Source organism: Panthera onca, chromosome A1 (genome assembly GCF_046562875.1).
Source record: "Panthera onca isolate mPanOnc1 chromosome A1, mPanOnc1 haplotype 2, whole genome shotgun sequence".
NCBI classification, from domain to species: domain Eukaryota; kingdom Metazoa; phylum Chordata; class Mammalia; order Carnivora; family Felidae; genus Panthera; species Panthera onca.
This window is the reverse complement of record NC_138339.1, coordinates 8,042,135-8,065,047: the sequence shown is the minus strand read 5'-3', so window position 1 is coordinate 8,065,047 and position 22,913 is coordinate 8,042,135. Positions and strand designations below refer to the sequence as shown.

General features: G+C 50.1%; 1 protein-coding gene across 4 annotated transcripts; it reads left to right on the top strand.

The window, feature by feature from the left end:
* The first annotated feature begins 250 nt into the window (after positions 1–250).
* Positions 251–22,592, top strand: CMBL (carboxymethylenebutenolidase homolog). Of its 4 annotated transcripts, none has more exons than XM_060634353.2 (6): positions 251–435; positions 12,415–12,648; positions 13,808–13,915; positions 18,531–18,673; positions 20,698–20,789; positions 21,842–22,592. In XM_060634353.2, exons 2-6 carry the CDS (start codon positions 12,434–12,436, stop codon positions 22,019–22,021), a joined length of 738 nt encoding a protein of 245 aa, XP_060490336.1. In that variant the 5' UTR covers positions 251–435; positions 12,415–12,433; the 3' UTR covers positions 22,022–22,592. The 4 variants fall into 4 exon arrangements, with proteins under 4 accessions (XP_060490336.1, XP_060490335.1, XP_060490337.1 ...); XM_060634352.2 differs by having other exon boundaries at positions 12,412–12,648; XM_060634354.2 differs by lacking the exon at positions 251–435 and adding an exon at positions 457–632.
* The last annotated feature ends 321 nt before the right edge of the window (positions 22,593–22,913 follow it).

Sequence of the window (22,913 nt, the reverse complement as noted above, 5' to 3'; positions counted from 1 at the left end):
GAGCCGCCCAGGCGCCCGGTAACGACTTATTTTTAAAAACAGCCTAATTTAGATTTACAACAGGGAAGTCCCAGGCCCTAGGAGCCAGGCACTCTCGTAAATTTCACAGGCCGGCTGTCTCGCTGCTTTTGGCTTTCCTCCCCCGCCCCCGCCTCCTCCTCCCCCTCTGCCCTCCCGTCCCCGCCCCTCCCCTCCTGCCCTCCCCACCCCCCTCCCCCACCCCCGTACGCTCCGAGCCTCCCCTCCCCCGCCCGGCCTTCCCGGGAGGCCTGGAATCCCGGGCAGCCACTGGCCCGTGGGGATCCGCCGCCCTCCGTCACCGCGCGTCCACTTCCGTCCCGGCGGGAGGCGCCTCCCCTCCCCCTGCCCCGACCGTCCCCGGGCCCGGCGGGCAGCCTCGGCGCGGGGAGAACGCAGGCTTCCGGCGGCGGACAGGTAGGTGCGCTCCGCGGGCGCGCGGGAACGCGCGCAGCCCGGCGCCGCGCTGACTCGGCGCGAGTGTTTGCAGCAGCTCGAGCAAGTCTGCCTTGCGCACAGGTCCTGAGCCGACCAAAAAGTCCTTTTCCCAAACCTTTTCCCAAAGCAGCAGTACACTATCACCGCAGAAAAGCAACCTGGGCCGGCCCACTTGGGTATGTTTTCCTGTGCTGTTCAGCCACCTCTGTCAAAAACGTAGCTGCAATCGTGCTGTGCAGAAACTCGTTATTTATTTTTTCCATAGAACGCTGTGTCCGGAGCCTTTCTTCCATGCCTTCGAATGGAATACTCTTTGTAATTATTGTCCTACAAGTTGGGCATTTCAGTTGTGTGGTTTTTGCCAGTATAAACCCGTGGGAAAGATGAGCCTATTTGCATCAAAATGTAACCAAACCAAAGGAGAGTTTGTCCCCCCCCCCCCCCCCAAGTGCTGCAAGCCATTACGAATTGACACCAAGCTTTTGCAGAGGAGAAAAATAGGCGATTTATTGGTGTGGCCCCCCAGGAGACCGGGGGCAGCTAATGCTCAAAAGTCCAGAACTCTCGGATGGCTTGCATGAGGGTTTTTAAGGGCAAAATTTGGGGGAAGAGGTCTTGTGAGAAGGTGGACACCTTTGATTAGAGGCCCATGAGGTCCTACTAGCAGGTGACCTGGTGCCACTTCATCTGGTGCCCTGGAGGTCTTTTCCATTTCAAGGGGCTTGGAATCTGGAAAATATCTTTATTTCTTATGTTAGAAATTGAAGCAAGCATTCGTATCCCTTGAGCCTAGGCCTTTTTGTTCCTTGGCTGGTCTGGCTGTGCCTTGGGTAGATATGACCTCTGGTGTTTCATGCTTTCATCTGAACTGACAAGAGGGATGCGGGCTTCAAAAAATCATTATGGGGGGCACCTGGGTGACTCAGTTGGTTAAATGTCGGACTCTTGATTTCAGCTCAGGTCATGATCTCGAGGTTCGTGAGGTCAAGCCCCGCATTGGGCTCTGCGCTGACAGTGTGGAGCCTGCTTGGGATTTTCTCTCTCTTCCTCTCTCTGCCCCTGCCCCTGCCCCTGCTGTGTGTGCTCTCTCTCTCGCTCTGTCTCAAAAAAAAAAAAAAAAAAAAAAATTATTATCCCCATTTGGCAGTATTTCCTTAGGGTGGGTACTACTGGGTCTAGAGAGGAGACCATGGGTCTAGCATCATGGCATCTTTGGTGCTCGGTACCGGGTGCGTGTTGCTAAGAAGAACTGCACGGGTCACCCACTCAGCCGTGTGGGTTGGCAGGCAAAAGTGTCTCCTCTCCTAGGCCTTGCTGACATAGGAAACTGCGATCAGGCCTCCTTGCTGATGGAAGATATAAGCTGATGTTTTCAAAGCCCATTTCAAATAAGGTGGTCAGAAGTGAGCCCCACAGGTGTCTGGGGACACGCTGTCCAGGCCTCAGAACAGCCTGAGAGAAGCCAAAGGCAGCCACGTGATTGGCTTGTTTGCAGGCCGGTGGGTCCTCATCACATCTACCTTTCTAATCAATGCTGTCTAGACCTGTCCCCTATGGAAAATAGAAGCATGATTGAGGACAAATAGATCTGGAGTTGTTGAAGTTGGTAGAATCATCTGTGGGTAAATAGGGCCCTGCTTTCCCAGCTGCAAGATCAAAACTCAGTTGCCAAGCAAGTTCCTGCAGTGTTTACCCAGTGAAGGGAAAACACTGAACCTTCCCCTTTAGCCACTGCCTTCCCCTGTTACCTTTCAGCCTTTGTTTGCTTTCTGATGGTTTCCAAATCTCTGAAGCTTCTAGAAATTTCTTCCTGGACTTCTTTGCTTGTTACAGCCCCACCTATGCCAATTCCCTTTGCTTGTTGAAATCTGTTTTCTGTTTCTGGTGGAGAACTTCACTGCACCGGGAAGTCTGACTTCTGAGCTATTTACGTCCTTGAGGGTATGAAAGTAGGAAAACCCCATCCTCTGGGCCATACGTCACCATCCATTTCTCACCGTTTTGACTTCTGGAGAGAAAAGGGGAATGTTATTCAATAGCGTTGTTAAAAGATCATTTTCAGGGGAAGGTGAGAGCGTGACTCTCATACAGACAGAAAAATGAGCACATGTTGGGGTGCCTGGCCGGCTCAGTCGGTAGAGCATGCAACTCTTGATCTCGGGCTTGTGAGTTCGAGTCCCACGTTGGATGTAGAGAGATTACTTAACATTTTTTTTTTTTAAATGAGCATGTGTTAAAGATTCTATTTTATTTATTAAAGAAGGAACCAGGCAGATTTTATAACTGATTCAAAAGAGAAATCAAGGACAGGTATATATGGGGCAAAGGAATGCCTCAGGAAGGTTCATGTTAGGGGAAGGGGCGGGAGCTTTTATCCTGATGGGGTCCCAATAGTTCATTTTTGCTTTTATTTCCCTCGCCCCTGGAGACACGGCAAGTAAGCAGCTGCTGCGGCCAAGGTTAAAGAGGTTGCTACCTGTTTTCTCTCGTAGGGTTTTGTTGGTTTCCTGTCTCACATTGAGGTCTTTCATCCATTTTGAGTTTATTTTTGTGTCTGGTGTAAGACAGTGGCCCGGTTCTCCCAGCACCATTTGCTGAAATGGGTGATGGGCATTCAGGAGGGCACTTTTAGGGATGAGCACTGGGTGTCCAATGTAAGCGATAAATCACTGGGTTCTACTCCTGAAACCAAGACTACATCGTATATTAACTCACTTAAAAAAAAAAAAAGAAATGGAAAAAAAAAGGAGATAAGGCAGGACATGTTAGCTCCTTGGAATTGGCATCAAACGGGCACCAGTGATCCCCATGGGTCTTGACTTGTGATATTGTGGAGGTGCTTGGTGTGTGAAGCAGGGCTGCAGGGGGCTGAAGAACAAATCATTCATTCATGGCGTTTGTTAAGGAACGGAAGGCAGACCTTATTCAGGACCTTTGGGATAGGTGTAGGGCCCACCGCAGTGGGGTTTTTTCAGTGGGGGAGAGAGATTGGGCTCAACCCTGGAAATAGCAAAGAAAAGTGAGGATTTATAGCCAGGGAGTGGGGTGGTGGGGGTCAGTGGATGGAAAATGACTAAGAGGAAACGTCACAGGGGATGGGAGTTCTGGATAAACCGACCTAACAGGGTTCTTGCAGAAGACAAGCCAGAGAGATCAGACATCGCCTGCGGGTGAGGGGGTGGACGATGAGCAACCAGATCAGATATCAAGGGTCAGGGATTCTGTGAAACTGACTTAGCGGGATTCTTACTGAAACTAGGCACAGCAGGGATGCATCCAGAAGCCCCACACAGGCCTGTTTGAGAAGAGAGGTCAGCGGAGCTTGGTGAGGGAGAGAAGGTTGGTTAAGGGACCGGAAAAGTCACTGTGGGAGAGTGAGCCTTGAGATCAGTCACATGTTGGTGGCATCTTGGGTGAATGTCATGGGCGGATCATGAGCATTAGCGCTGCCGGCCAGTGTGGCCTCGCCAAAGAAGGTGCGAGTCAGGCTCTCCTGTGCAGGGGTGCGTCTCAGTTATCCTTGGCACCATGAGGAGGGTTCTGAGTTCAGAGGCTTCCCTAGTGGAGACCATGGATCTGGTCTCGAGGTGGCCGGTGAGTTTTGCCAAGCCCACCTGTCATGATGCAGGAAAGCTCTTCCTCTCCTCCTCCTTCCTCCTTCCTCCTTCCTCCTTCCTCCTTCCTCCTCCTTCCTCCTTTCTCTTTCCTCCTTCTTCTAAGATTTTATTTTTAAGTTATCTCTACACCAGCATGGGGCTCAAACTCACAACCCCGAGGCCAAGAGTCATGTACTCCATGACAGAACCAGCCAGGCGCCCCAGAAAAGCCCTTCTTGACACATTTTATGAGCCCCCCACCGTCCACGTCAGACCCCCTGTCCCGTCCCTAAGTAGGCGGAAAGCACAGCACTGTCGCTCACGCAGAATGACCTCACGGTGAAGGTCATGCAGAAGGAACTTCGTGTTTCTGTAGAAAACCTCGGTCATCCGTGGGGCATCCTTCCCGGCCCGTGGTCTTTGAGCCGCTGCAACTCTTTCTTTGTAAGTGGCCGGTAACCAACAAGTTAGTAAATTCTGTCCTGTGTGGCTGGATTCATGGCTTCCTCCCTCCTGCAGAAAACTCCGTTTTCTGTCCTTTTGCAATTTCAGCTGTGCTGTCGTCCGTATGCATTTGTGCTCTTTTCTTTTTTCCTTCGAACCAGTTCTCACATCTGCCTCGTTCCTTCTTCTTAGAGAAGTAAAATCCTTCACGTGTTCATTGTTGTAAATCTGCATGAGAGTCATGGTTTTCCTTTCCTTGTGAAAATTATCCTTTAACAAATGTGTCATTTGGGGGAGGGAGGGGGCAGAGGCAGAATCCTGGAAGGGCTGTACAGGAGATTTAGTGTCCTCCTGTCAGTAGGGCCCACCTGGGTGTGCTCCCCCAGGCGCTTTCCCTGGGAGCCACAGGGGGGCCACAGCGGGGCTGTCCATGGAAACCAGCTTCCCTGCCCTGTGGCCTTGGCCCAGGACACACGATGCACTACTCTGCTACATGAGGGGTCTGGCCGGAGTCCCGCCTTCCACACCCAGGCCTCTCCCTGCCACTGCCTGCTTGCGTAGGATGCATCCAGACAGTGGCTCTCCTGGCCATAAACATTCCTTCTGGAAAGTGGGTATCAATTGGGGGCGCCTGGGTGGCTCAGTCAGTTGTGTCTGATTTCGGCTCAGGTCATGATCTCACGGTTTGTGAGCCTGGCTGGCTCCTGATTTCGGCTCAGGTCATGATCTCACGGTTTGCGAGTTCAAGCCCTGCATCGGGCTCTGTGCTGAGGAGTGGAGCCTGCTTGGGATTCTCTGTGTCCCTCGGTCTCTCTGTCCACCCCCCACCCCCCCCCCCCCCCCGACTTGCTCTCTGTCTCTCTCAAAATACATAAGAATAAACTTAAAAAAAAAAGTGGGTATCAATTGAAGATAAAGTAAAAAGATTCAGGCTCGAGGCCCCTTTGGAACGGCTAGGATTTTTCGTGGTCTCCACGTCCCCATAGGACAATCCAGGTAAGCCATCAGCATAAAGAATCGGCTGTCAACAAATAGTGCATTGGACGTAAAATTTACCGCTCTTGGTGCTGGATTGTTGTGACTTCTCTTGCTAATAATAGTTTCATAACATAGGTTGTGAAAACAAACCCGTGGGGAATAGATTCAAATCTTCTTTGAGCAAAAGACCAGCTCTTAATATGTGTTTCCTTAAAATGTAAGTTATTTGCCTTCCAGAATATTCTGGAAAGTATAGGAAATAGTCTAACAGCCACCCATATTCATGTGACCCACGCAAAACAATTGGAACATTTTGTCCTTAATCAAGACTTTCTGGGGCTCCTGGCTGTCTTAGTCGGTAGAGCATGTGACTCTTGGTCTTGGGGTTGTAAGTTTGAGTCCAATGTTGGGTGTAGGGATTACTCAAAAATAAAAATCTTAAAAAAAAACAAAAAACAACTTTCTTAGGAAGTTACATGTAACAAATGCGGTTAAAGCCAGCTGTCTCCATCCTTTCTCCCTTGCTAGTAACCGCTGGCTAATCGTGGTGTGTTTTATTCCCATGCATCACACTTTTACTACAGTATATTTATTAATAAAATAAGTACTATTTTGGGTTCTTAGTCTTTATTTAGCATCAAAAAGGACATTGTCTTTTTTTTTTTTTTTTTAATTTTTTTAACGTTTATTTATTTTTGAGGCAGAGAGAGACAGAGCATGAACGGGGGAGGGTCAGAGAGAGGGAGACACAGAATGTGAAACAGGCTCCAGGCTCTGAGCGGTCAGCACAGAGCCCGACGGGGGCTCGAACTCACGGACCGCGAGATCATGACCTGAGCCGAAGTCGGACGCTTAACCGACTGAGCCACCCAGGCGCCCCAAGGACATTGTCTTTTTATATAGCATTATGTTTCTAAGATTTATATCGGTAAATACACGTGTAGTTTATTCACGGAGTAGTTATGAATCTATTTGTTTCCTGGGGTGGCCGTAACAAATTACCACAAACTGGGTCACTTAAGACAACAGAATATTTTTCTAAAGGTTTTTTTTTTATTCTTAAGCCATCTCTACACCCAGCATGGGGCTCGACCTCACAATGCCGAGAGTAAGAGTTGCACGGTCTGTACACTGAGCCAGTCAGGTGTCCCAGGACAACAGAAATTTATTCTCTCACGGTTCTGGAGGCCAGAAGTCTGCAGGGAAGGTGTCAGCGGGGCTGTGCTTTCTATGGACCTACAGAGGGGGATCCTTCGTTGCTTCTCTCCCAGCTTCTGATGGTGCCCGGCCATCCTTGGTGTTACTTGGCTGGTAGATACTCCAGTCTCCACCTATGTCTCCATGGGGCCTTCTCCCCTGTGTGTTGCTGCATCCAAATTTCCAAAATTAGGGGCAGTGGCCACCCTAATCCAGTATGACCTCATCTTAACTTGATTACCTCTGCAAAGCTCTATTTCCAAATAAGGGCACATTCATAAGTTCTGGGAGTTAGAACTTGAACATACCTTTTTGGGGGACACAACTCAGCCCACAGTAACGACTAAATCGCAGTTGACCCTGTTTTCCTCCCGAAGGTCAATTCGATTGCTTCCGGTTATTGCCGCCAGGAACATGCCTTCTGTCCTCACCACGCGCTCATACACACAGGTGTGAATCTCTCTAGGGAGTACACCCAGCTGTGGCATTTCTGGGTTGCAGGTGTCTTTATCTTTGACTTTGCCAGACCTTACCATACCAAAGTAGTCTGTCTCGCCAGAGTTTGTATTTTGAGTTTGTATCAGCTCACGTTCCTTCCTCTTTCCCTGTATGGTCACCAACTCTTGGTGTTAACAGACCTTTTTGCCAAGCTGATGCAAAATAGTGTCTTTCTTAGGTACAAAATAGTATAATTTCTTAAATACCAGTGAGGTTGAATGTCTTTTCATAGGTCTGGGTGCCACTCAGGGGTACCGTTTTGTGAGTTGCCTGTTCAGATCTTTGGAGCATTTATCTCTTGGGTTTGTCTTTTCCTTGTTGATTTATACGGATTTTCCCTATATGTTATCTAGATACTAAATCTTCTGCTTTGAGAATAGTATCTCAAATAATAATATCTTTTCTCCACCTCCACCACCCCCTGGGCTGTTTTGAAGCACATCCTAGATGTCTGGCTGTTTCATCTGTATATACATCAGCAGGTGGCTGTAAAAGATACAGATACACACACACAAAACCATCACTTCAATAGTCGTATCTGGCCCTTGCCCACCAGTCTGTTAACAGTAACTCTCAATATCATGAGATATCCAACCAGTTCAGTCTCCCCCAGTTGTCTTATAAGTGGTTTTTACAGTCACCTACCGCTGTGGATTGCATTGTGTGTCCCCAGAGTTCATAGGTGGATGCCCTAACCCCCAATGTGACGGTATTTGCAGGTGGGGCCTTGGCCGATCAGGTTGAGATGAGGTCATGAGGGTGGGGCCCCATGGCGGGATTCGCGCTCTTCTAAGAAGAGGCCAGAAAGCTTACGTGTGAGGACACAGCGAGAAGGCGGCTGTCCGCAAGTGAGGAGAGTCCCCCTCAGAGCCCCACCTTGCTGGCACCCTGACCTTTGACATCCAGCCCCCGGAACGGTGAGAAACACATTTCTGTTGTGTCAGCTGCCCGGCCTGTGGTATTTTGTTATGGCAGCTCGAGCAGACTGATACGTACTTAATGAAATTTATTAATCTTTTTCTTTATGGTTCATGTTTTTGGGTCTAATGTAAGAAATGCTGCCTTGCTCCAAGATTCAAGGAAAAGGTGTTCCCCTTTATTTTCTTCCAACAGATGACTTCCGCTTTTCTACTCAGGTTTCTAACCATCTGGCAGGGCAGCGACGTGGCAGGTAGGGATCCACTGTGATCTCGTCGCATCTTACGCCCCTTCATTGGCCAGTCCGTCTTTCCACCTTGGGTCTGCCTGTTCACCGTGGATCCACCTGCCCCTTGGTGACCTCCAGAGCCTGGTCTGTTCTGCTGCATCTCGCTGCCAGCCTCAAACCACCATCCCGGACCTGGCTGGGGGCACATGGCCTCAAGGACCGTGTACAGTTCCCTGGTCCTTCATCTTCCCACTTCTTCTGTCCCCTCCCCGCCTGCTCTCACCCTGACTGTCAACTCTGCTCTCAGTTTTCTGAGCAGATGCGCGGAGCGTCCTCGGCCCCCTGCCCCGATGTCATCCACCCCTCCTCCGCCTCCCCTCCTGGGACCGAGGAGGACCCGTCCATGCTTCCAAGGAAGGTGGGTGGTCCCCTGCTCCCCTAGCTCACCTAGCTCTAGGGTTTGTGAGCAAACAGCTAAGAAGGAATTTTGGTGCAGAAAGGTGATCTTATTATAGCATGGGGACAGGCCCTGTGGGCAGAAAGAGCTGCCCTGGGGTTGTGAGGAGGGACTGGTTGTGTACTTTTTAATTAGTGGTAGTTAGGGAGAGCGAAAGTCCCTAAGGAACTTGGAATCAAGGCTTTCAGGACCTTGAGGGGCTAGCTGCTGTTAAGATAAGGTTACTTTTAGGCTTTTTGTTTTTTTATGTTTATTCATTTATTTTGAGAGAGAGAGACAGCACATGCAGGGGAGGGGCAGAGAGAGAGAGAGAGAGAGAGAGAGAGAGAGAGAGAGTGAGTCAGTGCAGAGCCCAACGCGGGGCTCGAACTCACACACTGTGAGATCATATGACCTGAGCTCAAAGCAAGAGTCAGACGCTTAACCAACTGAGCCACCCAGGCGCCCCAAGGTCACTTTTAGTCTTTAATTAAAGTGAACATTAAGGCACTAGGGCAGCGGTGAGTTCCTTGAGGAAGGTCACGCTCTTATGTGTCAGGTGTCTGTCAGTGGGCTGCAAGCTGTCAGGAAATTCAACTTAAGCTACATTTCTCTTGCCTTTGTGTCCCTCATCACCTGGCACCGTGGGTTGGGCTGGTTTTGCTTTGTTTTCCTCTGTGAGGCACCCGTTCTCATCCACCTGTAAATGTACTAACATTTCTTCCGTTAAAAAATAAAAAGACCTGTTGCTCTGCCTTGTCTCCGTCTGCTTGCTCTCTTTGCCCCTCTTTCTGGTAAAAGCCTTGAAGCACTTCTGTGTTCACGCTGTCAGGTTCTCTCCTCTCATTTGCCCCCAAGCCCATTTGCCGTCATGGCCACCAGACCTGTTCTCGTGGAGACCACCCTGACGTCCACGCTGCTGAGCCCTGTGGCCACCCCTCTTGCAGAATGCCTGTGTCTACAGTCTCCCTCCTTGAAAACTTGTCTTCGTGTGGCTCCAGGCTCGTGAATGGGGGGTTCCTCCCTTCTGACTGTTTATTCTCAGGCTCGCTCTTTCCCCAAAGCTTTTAATGGTGAAGGCCCCAGGGCTCGCTCGCTCTTCTAGATCCTTCTTCTTCCTTATCTCTTCTTATCTAATCATTCCTTTAATCATGCCATTCATGCTCAAGGTTTCCAATAGTATGTACTGCGGATTCTCGTTATTTACAGTATAGTTGACTTTGAACAACATCGGAGTGGGGGGGGGGTGGCGGTTAGGGGCATGGACCCCTGTGCAGTCAAAAAATCTGCATGGAACTTTTGACCCCCTCAGAAATGTAGTTCCTTATAGTCTGCTGTTGATCGGAAGCTTTTCTGGTAACATAAACGGTTGATGAACACAGGGTGCATGCTCTGTGCGTTATACACTGTAGTCTTACAATGAAGTGAGCTAGTGAAAAGAAAATGGTAAAAACATCATAAAAAAAGAGAAAATACATTTGCAGTCCTGTGCTGAATTTATTGAAAAAAAAAAAAAATCCACGTGTAAGTGGACCGTGCGGTTCAAACCTGTGTGGTTCAAGGGTCAGCCATAGAACGTGCTTACGTTCTATAAAGTCACAGGGACACTGAACTAGCAAATACTGAACCATGGCTCCAAGAGGAAATACAGGTAGGGTTCTATGAGCCTCTGGTCATGTTTCTGTCGACTGATCAATGCATAACCTAGTTTTTTGTGTGTTTCTGTGTAGAGACACCTCATTTAATACATAGGTGATTCATTAACATTGAACTCGCAGTCAACAGGTGTAATGTGTGCCTGAACTGAGCTTGTCTGCTGCACACGTTATCTTTGTAGGCCCATCGTAGCCTTCGTGCCCTATTACTAGACAGCTCTTCACTACTGTGCATGGAGTCCATTCTTTAAACACCGCAATCACCGCCAAAAAGCACAAAAATGCAAAAGATGTGGCGCTAAATAGAAAGCGAAAAGGATACTTGTTTACAGCGTGAGGGCTGATATGGGAAGGCGGGGCGTTGCCTTGTTCGACCTTGGCCGGGACCGTGCATGTGGGTGACTCAGATTTTTCAGTGCTTTACAAAAGTCCGTGGATGGTCGCAGTATTACTGCAAGTATTGATTTTGGGGTTGCAAATAAGTTTTGTGACTAGGCAACTTCACGTGCATGGAAGCGGCAAAAAATGAGGCTTGGCTGTGTAGGCTGACCATACTGTATCAAGTTTGTACTTCCGGCTTGGACCCCTGCCCCAAACTTGCTGTTCTGCGCGGTCCACGGAGCTTGTCGAGCAGACATTTCAGACTTCCCAGGCTCCGCGTTTAAGTCCTGACCTCTTCAAACCTGCTCTTCCCAAGTGTCCTCCTTCTCATTTAAAGACAGTTGCTCAGGCAAAACCCCTCATCCTCCTGTCTCCTCTTTGCCTCAGTTGGCTTTCCCTGCAAATTCTATCCAGACCCCAGCCACTGTCAGGGCCTTTATTGTCCCTCTTCAGTGGGTGGTGGTTTTTTTTTTTTTTTTTTTAATGTTTATTTATTTTTGAGAGAGAGAGAGAGAGAGCACAAGCAGGGGAGGGGCAGAGAGAGGGAGACAGAGGTTCCAAAGCAGGCTCTGTGCTGACAGCAGCAAGCCCGATGTGGGGCTTGAACCCACAAACCGCAAGATCATGACCTGAGCCGAAGCCTGACGCTCGACAGCCACCCAGCCGCCCCAGTGGGTGGTGTTTTTTGTCCTGGATTGGGAACGTCTTGCTCTGAGTAGATTTGCTTCTGCTTCTGCTGGTGCCCAGGGGTTTCACTGCCCAGGGTCAGTTATTGGGTTAAATGTCATAGTCTAGGTAATCCTACTTTGAAAGGACAGTGGACATTTGGGGGGACATTTGGGGGGTTATTTTTACCTTCTCTGGGTTTTCTAATCACAGTCTTAGTCCTGGTTGGTAGCATTTTCTTTTTTTTCTTTTGTTATTGTTTTTTGTTTTTACGTTCCCCACTAAATATAAACCTTTTGGGGCCCTGACACTTCATGGGGTGTCAGCCATGGATCCCTATCTTATGGGGTCCAGAGGCCTCACTGGACACATCCTAAGCATCGGGTGGTGTTAGAGCTCGTTCCTGGGTTTAGCCTTCTCCCCAGTATCTCTGGGCTCCCTCAGTGTCTGCTCATGCCAAGCTGATCCTGGCTTCAGGTCTCCTCTCCAGTCCTGGCTAATCCAATCCTCTCCAATCCCTTCTTTTCCTATGAGTTCCCCATTTTAATTTTTATCCGTTGGTTACATTTACTTAGGTATTTTGAGTGTTTGTAATGGGAGTGGATTCCCAGCTCTTTCCTCCATAAATACACGATATGTAGAGTTAAACTTAATTATTTTTTGTACTTTTTTTAATGTTTATCTTATTTTTGAGAGAGAGAGAGAGAGAGCAGGGGAGAGGCAGAGAGAGCCAGAGACAGAATCCGAAGCGGGCTCCGGGCTCCGAGCTGTCAGCACAGAACCCAGCACGGGGCTTGAACCCACAAACCGCGAGATCGTGACCTGAGCTGAAGTCGGACGCTTAACCGACTGAGCCGCCCAGGCGCCCCATTTTTTGTGCTCTTGATTTTAATTTACTTGCTGCTTACAATCTTTGGATTTGCACCATTCAGATCATAATGCATGTTTCTCTCTCAGTAGCCCAACTTAAATATCTCCAATGGCTAACGAGGCTCATCCTTGTCCGTGTGACATTGGCCATAAGATAGAGTATGGAGGGATGGGGCGCGAAGTTCAAGTCGAGCACATCAAGGCTTATGTCACCAAACCCCCCTTCGACACGGGCAAGGCTGTGATCGTCATTCAAGACATATTTGGCTGGCAGTTGCCCAATAGCAGATACATGACTGACATGATCGCAGGAAATGGATACACGTATGTATGCAGTTCTGTTTCTTCACTTCATGGAAACCTCTGTGATCTATCTTTATCCCTTCAGGGAAAACAAAACCACAACACCCTGACCGTGCGCTAAGCTGTCGACGTCCTTGTCTCGCTGGGCACAGGTAGATGGGGACTGTGGATCACACGAACCTAAAACAGCACCTGGAGGCCACCGCTCCCACCGCTCCCAGCCCAGTCCAGCCAGCAGGCTGCCCGGGGCTGGGGTTTCTGTTGCCCAACGGGGTCCTTTGGGTGGAGACAGAACATGAAAAATGAGCATTGCCGCCCGTGATCTACAAAGCCCCCTCAGGCGTACAAGTCCTCTCTCCTTCAAAACGACCCCCTGAGGTTGGGCAGTGCAGGGTGCAGTCTCTTCTTCAGGTCAAGAAAATGAGGCTAAAAGTGGGTAAGCGACCTGTTAAGGTTACAGGGCCGACTGGGACTTGAACTTGGATTCTTCTGACCCAGGCTTCAGGGTTCCTTCGACGCCGGGAAGGAAGCACAGCTCCTCCATCCCTGGCGATGACCTTTATTTTCAGAAGCAGGTCTCTGGCCAGAGCCGTGTTGACCCACCCTCCGGGGTTGACGAGATGAGGTGGGGGGGTGTTCGCGGATGCAGTGGACTGGCTTGTTTTCTCTGCGCGGCCCATTTCAGAACCTGCAGTAGACCTTCCCCTCCGGGCAGGGGCGGGGGAAAACTGCTTAGTCATGGTGACTGGACATGCTCCCCAGATGTACCCTCTGACCTGAGGCTAACTCGAAAGGCCAGCTGAGCCTTGCGACTCCTCCAGGGGGTCGGGGACACCCCTGCGCTCACCACCCCGCCCCTCCCGGGCCCATGCCTCCTGGGTCTCCATCCTGTGCCATCAGTCTCGTGGGGAGGGCGCCCTGTCCGATTGCCTCGTCATCTCGGATGGGCTGGGCTGCAGGCGGCCGTCAGAGGCCGTGCACCTACGCTTGTGAAATCCGAAGTGGTGTGGCCCGGTGCCAGCTGGCCTCTCGGATGTGATCAAAGCTGGCTCTCGTGGGCACCACTTTTCTTTTCCTCTGAAGCAGAATCTCCCTCGTAGCCCGGGTCTTAACGAGCGTAAGCAAATACCGAGTGCCACCAGCTCCAAAGTGAAGGTCAGTTGATGTCCCTTTTTTGCAGAGCCATCCTTCCAGACTTCTTTGTGGGGCAAGAACCCTGGCAGCCTTCTGGGGACTGGTCCACCTTCCCGGACTGGTTGAAAACAAGAGACGCCAGAAAGATCGACAGGTAAGTTATCACCCGTGTTTGTGCTCCCCCTCCTGCCCGCCCCAGGACCCCTGGAGAGCAGAGAAGCGCGTGTGACATCACCACTTGGGCACCCACCTTCCCTCCCCTGTGGCAGGGCTTCCATGGACACATGCTTTCGTGCAGCACAGAGTGTGTCCCTGGAGGTGAGGTCCCGGCAAGGGCTCCTGCGGTGCCAGCAGGCTCGTCTGCTTCCCCCTTCCAGAAACTTCATGGCACTGATGCCAGGGGAACTTTGCGGAGGTGCTGCTTTGCGGGCGGTACGATTTCCCTTGACAAGGGGGCTTTTGGGGTCCAGAGGGTGGACATTCCTTCCTTCCTGTCCTGGCCGCAGAACCAGTTGAGACAACGGGGAGAGAAAAGACGCCAGAGTCAACACCAGCCCCGGCTCCGTTACCGCTCAGCTGGTTGGAAACCCGAAGGGCCGTCCCCTCCCCCCAGCCGAGACCTGCCCCTACTTCCCCCCTCTAACATCCCCCCCCCCCCCCCACCGAGACTTTGGGTCTTTACGCCAGGGCTAGACTGCCATTGTGCCAGGACCCGGGGAGCATTGAGAGGAAAAGCGGGGGATCCCCCAGGATCTCAGCCTTTTAGGAAATTAGCTCCAGGAGTCCAGAAGCAAGGACCAGACCTCCCAGCTGCCAGTCAGACACCCTCTTCTGTCTGGACTCAGTGTGGAGGGGGAGAGGGGCAGGATTGTTCTCTGATGCCCAGTTCCTCCTGAGCAAGTAAACGTGAGCCCAAGGCAAAGGAGCTTCCCCACCACCAGCCTTGACTCTCACCTTGGCCACTTGTCCTGAAGGCTCTCCTTCCCTGTCACCTGACTTTCTCCCACCATGCACCTGAGCCTTTTTTTTTTTTTAATTTTTTTTTTTTAATGTTTGTTTATTTTTGAGAGAGACAGAGACAGAATGCGAGTGGGTTAGGGGCAGAGAGAGAGGGAGACACAGAATCCGAAGCAGGCTCCAGGCTCCAAGCTGTCAGCACAGAGCCCAACGTGGGGCTCGAACTCACGAGCTGTGAGATCATGACCTGAGCCGAAGTCGGACGCTCAACCGACTGAGCCACCCAGGCACCCCGAGCTTTGGTTTTGATAAGCTGCTCCCCCAGCCCAGCTTGGCAGAACTAATGATGTGGTCCCCTGCCTGTGGCCGCTGGGTCCCTGGGACTGTCTGTTCTTTTCTTCTATCACCACAGTGCCTTCCAGAGCTGGCCCCTCCTTCCACTGGGCTGGTGGATCCCAAGCAGACCTGTGCCCGTAGCCCGAAGGGGCCTTGGGTCCTGCTGAGTGCCCCTTCCTGCTTCCCCGGCCCTGCCTCACTCCCCTCACTCACTGGGCCACCTTTTTTAGGGGCCTGTGCAGGGTAGCAGCACGTTGTGGCTCAGGCCAGGGTCATCCTAGGGTCTCTGTGCAGCTTGTGGGGCGTGGGGGGTGCTGCCCGCTGCCTTGGGAGCTCCCGGCAGGCGTGGCCGAGCACCCGGGGCTGTGTTAACAAAGTCGTCGCCCAGTCCCTCACTGTCCTTGGGATGGCCTCCGGATGTCAGCTGCCTTGTCTTTCTCTGCCCCATCCTGAGGAGTCTCCCTGGGATGAAGGCCTGGCTCCCCCACCTCAAGTCAGGGGCACCGCCAGGGGCCAGGGCGCTCCAGGCTCCCCTGGGGAACTGTCCGAGGCCTGCGTGGAGATTGCCACTGCTAGGTTCTCCCGTGCAGACCCCACTTCCTTCCCTCCTCTCCCGCAGTGCTGGCCCTGAGATTCCTGGAATAACTCCCCTGCATGCTTACCTTTCCCAAGTCCCTCCTGGGGGACGTGCAACCTCAACCTGAAACCCCAAGAAAAACAAAAGGAAGCAAGAAGTTCAGAGCAAATGAGAAGTGGAAGCGCAAGAGGCTGGGATGTGAATGCAGCAATTCAGCTTTGCAGGTGGGGCCGGGGTGGGGGAGGGTAGCTGTGTGGGCCTGCCTTCCATTCGTGAGCACAGAGCAGAGGGGTCGTTTCTGGCAGGTGTGGGAGCAGGCCAGTGGGACTCTGCCACAGGGGAAAAGGAGAGCTATGCACTTAAAAAAAAAATTTGTTTTAAATGTTTATTTTGAGAGAGAGACAGAGTGCGATCAGGGGAGGAGCAGAGAGAGAGAAAGAGGGAGACACAGAATCCGAAGCAGGCTCCAGGCTCTGAGCTGTCAGCACAGAGCTTGATGTGGGGCTCAAACTCATGAACTATGAGATCATGACCTGAGCTGAAGTTGGACGCTTAACCGGCTAAGCCAGCCAGGCGCCCCTAAATAAAAATGAGACATTAAACAGAAACACTGACTTTGAAAGGAGACTGAAACCCTTGTGTCTGGTCAAGTTCTTTTGTTTGCAAGTAACAGAAAACCCATCTTGAATGCTTACTGTTTACATAGTCATGGGATATTTTGGCTTATAGAACTGAGAAGAGGTCGTTTCTGGCTTCAAGCAGGGGTTGGTTCGCAGTGCAGAAAGTATCCCCGGGACTTGCCTTCCCAACGTGTCTCCACTCCACATCCTGTGCACTGGCTTCATTCTCAGGGAGCTTTTGCCTCTGGGTGGCAAGATGGCTGCCGCAGCTCCAGCCCCTCCATTGGTCTCTTTTCCCGCAAGCCAGTAAAATTCTCATTTTGCCCTGATGGTTATGACTCAGTCACAGGTCCATCCTTCAACCAATTACTGTGGCCAGGAGATTGCTATACTCTGGTGGTCAGCCTGACCCACATACTTCACTCCTGGAACCTAGGGCAGAGTTCGCAAGGTATAAGAATCAAGCATGGGTTGGGGGAGAGGTTCATCCAAGGCTAAACTTTGGTGCTCCCAGAAAAGCAGGGAACACATTCAGAGCAGCACAAGCAAAGGCCTGTTCACTCGAGTTACAGTATTTTTATGGAAATGGCCTCTTTCTTGTTCCCTCCAATTAAGGCAGGTTTTTTTTTTTTTTTTTTTTTTTTATTATTATCATTATTTATTTAATTTTGAGAGAGAGAGACAGAGTGTGAGCTGAGAAGGGGCAGAGAGAGAGAGACACACACACAGAATCTGAAGCAGGCTCCAGGCTCTGAGCTGTCAGCACAGAGCCTGATGCGCGGGGGTCCAACCCACCGACCGAGAGATCATGACCTGAGCTGAAGTTGGACGCTTAACCAACTGAGTCACCCGGGAGCCCCAAGGCAGTTATTCTTGCGATCAAAGCATTGAAGGAAAACCTAAAGCCCCAAATGTCAAAAACCATTGGTTTTTCCATTTCAGTTTGCAGAATTAATTACTGCTAACATTATGAAAATAACTGTTTGCATGCAGTGGTATGATACACGTATTTAAATGTGCTCAAGGATATGCTATGATTAAAGGAGAAAGGAAGGAGGAAGTGCAATGGGATGGCTTTCTTTTTCTTTTTCTAACTTGTAAACCACAATTCTTCCTTATCAGATCAAGCAGGACTTTCTGGCTGGCCTCGCAGCCCTGCCTCCGTTCGGGTGTATTGCTTTTAGTTGAAAACGCAGAGTTCCAAACAATCAATTTGCAAATGAGCCATTTACCAGACTGGGCCACTATTCTTGGTCCTCTCCTGGCTTAAATAGTCCTGGTGGCTTTCCAAATCCCCCCTCTGCTCTTTGGGGACACCGGAGGGAGGAGTCCGGAGGTGCTGAGTTGGGATGTTAGCTGAAGGGGTGAACGTGCCAAGTTAGAGAGTTTGGGGAGCCGCCCAGTTGCGGCCGGCGCCTGCCAGAGGAGGGCGGGCCGGGGTGCTCGCTGGGGGTGGATCTTGGGATCAGGCCTTAGGAGTGGTGCTTTGGCCTTTGGCCTTTATCCGGAGGCTGCGGAAAGCCAGAACTCTGCTTCCAGCTGGCATGCGAGCTGGTCTGATGTGTGGTTTGCTGAGAGCCCTCTGGCAGCCCTGACAGGTGGTTGGAGGAGGCTGGGCTCGGAAGGGAGACCCGTGGGGAGACGGGTGGGGCGATGTGCGTCACTCAGGCAGGACGAAAGTAAGAAATCTCAGAACGTCAAGGAACAGCGGATGCCGAAGCCCTTGTTACTGTTGGTACAGCACTTGCTGTCCAGCTCACTCCCCAGGGGGCTCACAAAATCCCTCTTGATTGTGCGTGTGTGTGTGTGTGTGTGTGTGTGTGTGTGTGTGTGTTTCGCTGTTGCCTCCCCCGCCACCACCCCGCCCCTATTTTATTGAAATATAATTGACACATAAGGTTGTATAAGTTTAAGGTGTACAATGTGCTCATTTAGTACATTTATATACTGCAAAAGGATCGCCAGCCACCGTAGCCTTAGCCCACACCCGGTCCTGTCACATAGTTGCCGTTTCTTTTTCATGGTGAGAACATTTAAGGTCTACCCTTTTAGCAGCCTTCAAGTCTATCACATAGTATTGCTCACTGAGGTCACCGGCTGCACCTTACACCCCCAGGCTTGTTAATCTTCTAACTGGAAGTTAATGTCGTCTGTCCAGTCTCTCCCCCACGCCCCCCCTCCGGCACCCACTCTGCTCTCTGTTTCTCTGAGTTTGGCTTTTTAGATTCCACATATAAGTGATCCGTATCTGTTGATCCTTGGATAACTTTCTGTTCTAGAGAGGTCGATGCTGTCTTGAGGTTTCTGAAACAGCAGTGTCACGCTCAGAAAATCGGCGTCGTGGGATTCTGCTGGGGCGGAGTGGCTGTCCATCACGTGATGATGAAATACCCAGAATTCAGGGCAGGGGTGTCCGTCTACGGTAAATCTGCCTTGTGCATTTTACGCGATGGGAACAGGAGTGGTTGAGGGACACCCGGGAGCCTCTTCCCAAACTAGCGGTTCGGGGAGCAGCGTAGACCCAGCTGTGCAGAGATGGCCCGTCTTGAGGGAACTGGCTTTAACAATGTGAGTGTGGAGGTGGAGGTTGGTAATGCAGTAACCAGAGGAGTCACCTAACCCGAGGTCTCGATTTCTTCACCGAGGATGAAGGGGGTCACATTTATTTCTGTGATAATGGTGAATATCAAATATTCTTTACGAGGAACATCTGTGAAGGTATTTTTCCAAGATAGCAGTTATTTTCAACCACACACACACACACACACACACACGCACACGCACACAATATAAAGGAAGGAAAGAAAAGGAAAAGCGACTCTAAAATGTAAGTAGCAGCATAAGCATTGTAGCCAAACCAACCGCATGTATGATAGCAGTGAGATAAGAACATTCCATCTCTATATAGGAATGGCATACTAAGTTCACAGTGTAGAAGCATTCGGACCATAAAAATGTTAAAAAAAGAAAAAAAGACGTGGAAGGCAATTTGGCTTTCTTTCATGATAGTATATTGTACAGTTACACAAAGGATTCTTATTTGGATTAATGGTTTCTTGCTGTGGCATTTTTGCTTTTAGCAAGAAAAAAAAACCCCTTTAAATAGTAACTTACCCCAAAGTTAATAGTTGTCAGCTGCCGCTGTGCAGAGGGGGCTGGCTGTTCCGGGCCGTTCGGTGCCCTGGTGTGAAATAGCCTGGTGGACGCCTCGCCAGCACCCCCTGCTGGCCGCTGTTGCACACTGCACGAGCTGCAGAGCCCGGCGGGACTCCAGGGCGTCAAACCTCGGTCCAGCCACACAGTGTGGCCTTAACAGAGCGTGGCCATCTGTCCTGTGGCTCCCTGCTTCTAGAGACGAGTTCCAGGTTGAGGGGAGGCTCTCTGGGCTCCCGCAGGAAATGGAAACAAAAGATTTCCATTATTTTCTCCCTTCTGACTGGGACCCTGTCCTGCACCAAACCCGAGTCAGGCTCCACGGTGAGTCTTCCTTCCGAGGAGGCCCCGACCGGGCCCTGACGTTGGCCCATTGGGGCAGTTCAGAGAGAACCCCCTACTTTTGATGTCTGTCCAAGTTCCTCACACCCCGCCTTCCGTCTCTTGTCAGCAAGAACCCTGTCCTGTCACCTGGCCAGAATCTGTCTTACCCCAGTGTTTCCTCTTCGTAATTTTCTGCCCACTGCCCCCCACCCTGCTCCTTGGCCGTAAATCCCCACTTGTCCTTGTATTTGGGCGGAGGGATCTGTCTCCCCTCACACCCTCCTGTGCGGTGGTCCCCTTTGAATACAGCCTCCTTACCAAGTGTCAGAGTAATCTTTCCTTTAACACTACGGTTCTTCTTAGAGGGGCAGCATATGGCACCTCTTTGGCTTATTTTCCTGTAGGAGTGGGCACACCCACGGTTGTTGTCCCCAAGGCAGGACAGGCTTCTGACCAAATGCTCTGTGATTCTGAAGGATGAAAGGTAACTTTTGCAGACGGACCAGGTGGCACATCTGAGACTTGACACTCGTGGTCTGGTCTGGGCACGGTTACCCCGTGGAACACTGTATGAACGAGGCCCCTCGGCATACTGAGGCCAGAAGCCATGGGGCTTGTGTGGACCTTGAGAAACTTCTAGAACAGTGGTGGTCAGAAGGTGCAGATGGACAGTCGTCACTTCTTTGTAAATGAAGGCGTGCCCCACGAGGAGGGAGCATTTTCGGGGCTGCTTCTGTATCTTTGCGTGCAAAGCCGCCGCAAGGTCTAATTCCGTTATTTGTGGCCTCACCCAGTGAAGGAGGTGGAGAGCAGGAAAGTCTGGCCACTTGCGTGGAATTGCTAGAAAGAAAATAAACAAAACCCCCAAAGCACAGATTTTACTTTGAAAAAAATCAAGCCAAATCCACATGGTTTTCTGAGGCGCGTGTGTGGAAATCCAACCCCCGTGTCCCTGTCCCCAATTTCCAGGCATCATCAAGGATTCTGAAGATGTGCACAGTTTGAAGAACCCCACGTTGTTCATTTTTGCCGAAAATGATGCTGTGATTCCTCTTGAGCAAGTAAGTTGGTATCTTTTCCATTTCTTTCTTTTTTGCTTATTTTCCTGTAGGAGTGGGCACACCCACAGTTGTTTCGATTTTTACTTTTTGAGGGAGAGAGCGAGCTCAGGGGAGGGGGAGAGAGAATCCCAAGCAGGCTCACACTCAGCACGGAGCCCGACGCGGGGCTCAATCCCACGACCCTGAGATCATGACCTGAGCCGAAATCGAGTCTGATGCTTAACTGACCGAGCCACCCAGGTGTCCCTCATCTCTGTATTTAATGACATGATTTGACCTTTCGGGGAAAATGTCTCAAAGGGTTCATTTCTTCCTCCAAACATTTTCAACATGAAAAATTTAAAGATGGGTTTTATTGGGGAATTTAGGGATTGTAATCCTCCGAATGTGCTCTTGGTGGGGCCTGGTTACTGGGCATAGAAGCTCGGCCTCCCCATCCTCCCACATGGAACCCAGGAGTTCAGATAAAGTGTGTCCTTAAAGACATGGGCGTGTCGGGGATCCCGGCTGGCTTGGTCGGTGGAGCATGCGACTCTTGATCTCGGGGTCGTGAGTTCGAGCCCCATGTTGGGGATAGAGTTTACTTAGAAAAAAAAAAAGAAAAGAAAAAAACATGGGTGTGTTAAACCCAGTGTGTTGATAAGAAAAAAGCAGAAAATTGTGGTTCAAAAGCAGTCGCTTAGAAATTGTTATTATTCATAACTAATACACTATATTAATATAAACTTAAAACAATTTACGCTTGACTATATTGAGTATTTTGTTATATATCGAATGAGTATTATATTATATATTGAATGATACACAAAAGATACTAATTTAATTTCAGGAAATTGATATTGCATCGAATTTTTACATTGCTTGGGATGCTCTCCTTTGCCAGAGCCGAGGACTCTTAGTTGTCAAATTAAAAGTAACAAATTCACAGTAGCTACGGAACTTAAGGCACCGATGTTAGACTTCTTTTATGAGCATTCAGAGAGGATTTGGAGAATGGAAAATATTACTAGATTGTTAAAGTCATACTGTCATGAAATCTTCCGCATTATCAGGTCTCTTTGCTGACCCAGAAGTTGAAAAAACACTGCAAAGTGGAGTATCAAATTAAAACATTTTCTGGGCAAACCCATGGCTTCGTGCATCGAAAGAGAGAAGATTGTTCAGCTGAGGACAAGCCCTATGTTGACGAGGCAAGAAGGAATTTAATTGAGTGGCTGCACAAGTACGTTTAGCAGGGGCCAAGGGTACACTTTCTCAGAATAGCTCGCATGCAGAAATTTGCTTTGGGATACTTGGGTCGTTTAATTTTTACTATCTTGATATAAAATAAATCCAGGAATCCTGAAATTCATTATTCCATCTCAAACATAAATGCAGTAGGAAATTTTAATGCATGATACAATTTAATTTTGAACACATACACTAAGGGAAAAACAGGTTAGTACCTGAAGAATTTGAATGGTAGAGTTACCATCCTGTTGGCAAAAACCTAGGGCTGCTTATGGACCAGCTGACAGCTCAGCCATGGACTTCGTGGTTCTTCATTAAGTACATTCTTTAAAACGATGGGTGTGGCAGAGCCATGAAGAGCATGAATTGTAAACTCAGATTCAAAGCCCAGCTTCCTTGGGCATTTGTCTGTCTTAACACGGATGAGTCGGTCATGTTCGTGGATTGCACTGGGAGAAATACTGAGGCTAAAATAGGGTTTCGTTGACCTAATTATATTGAGCCAATAAACTTACTTTCTGAATGCGTGGCTTTTTCTAAAAGCTAATAAAGAACAATGGATTAGAGTGACTATCTGGCCATCTCCCAAGGAAGTGATTTTCCAGAACGTGGGCATCTTCGGGGCCCAGGGCCTGGGATTGTGTCAGGAATCACTCGTGCATTCAGTTGAAGGGTGGTGGCATACAGGGTCACGCTTCAGTTTTTATATATTTTAAATCGCGTGAACAGCTCAGCTCCTCGGCATTCCTGGCCACATGCCGTGCGCGTGGCGGTAGGAGCTACATGGGGCAGAGCCAGTCGGCGCCAGTAAAGGCCCTGCCTTCTTCTAGCCCCACCGTTGACTTTCCTTTAACCCGGTTACCCTCCCCCCACCCACCCCGTGACAGTCCCGCA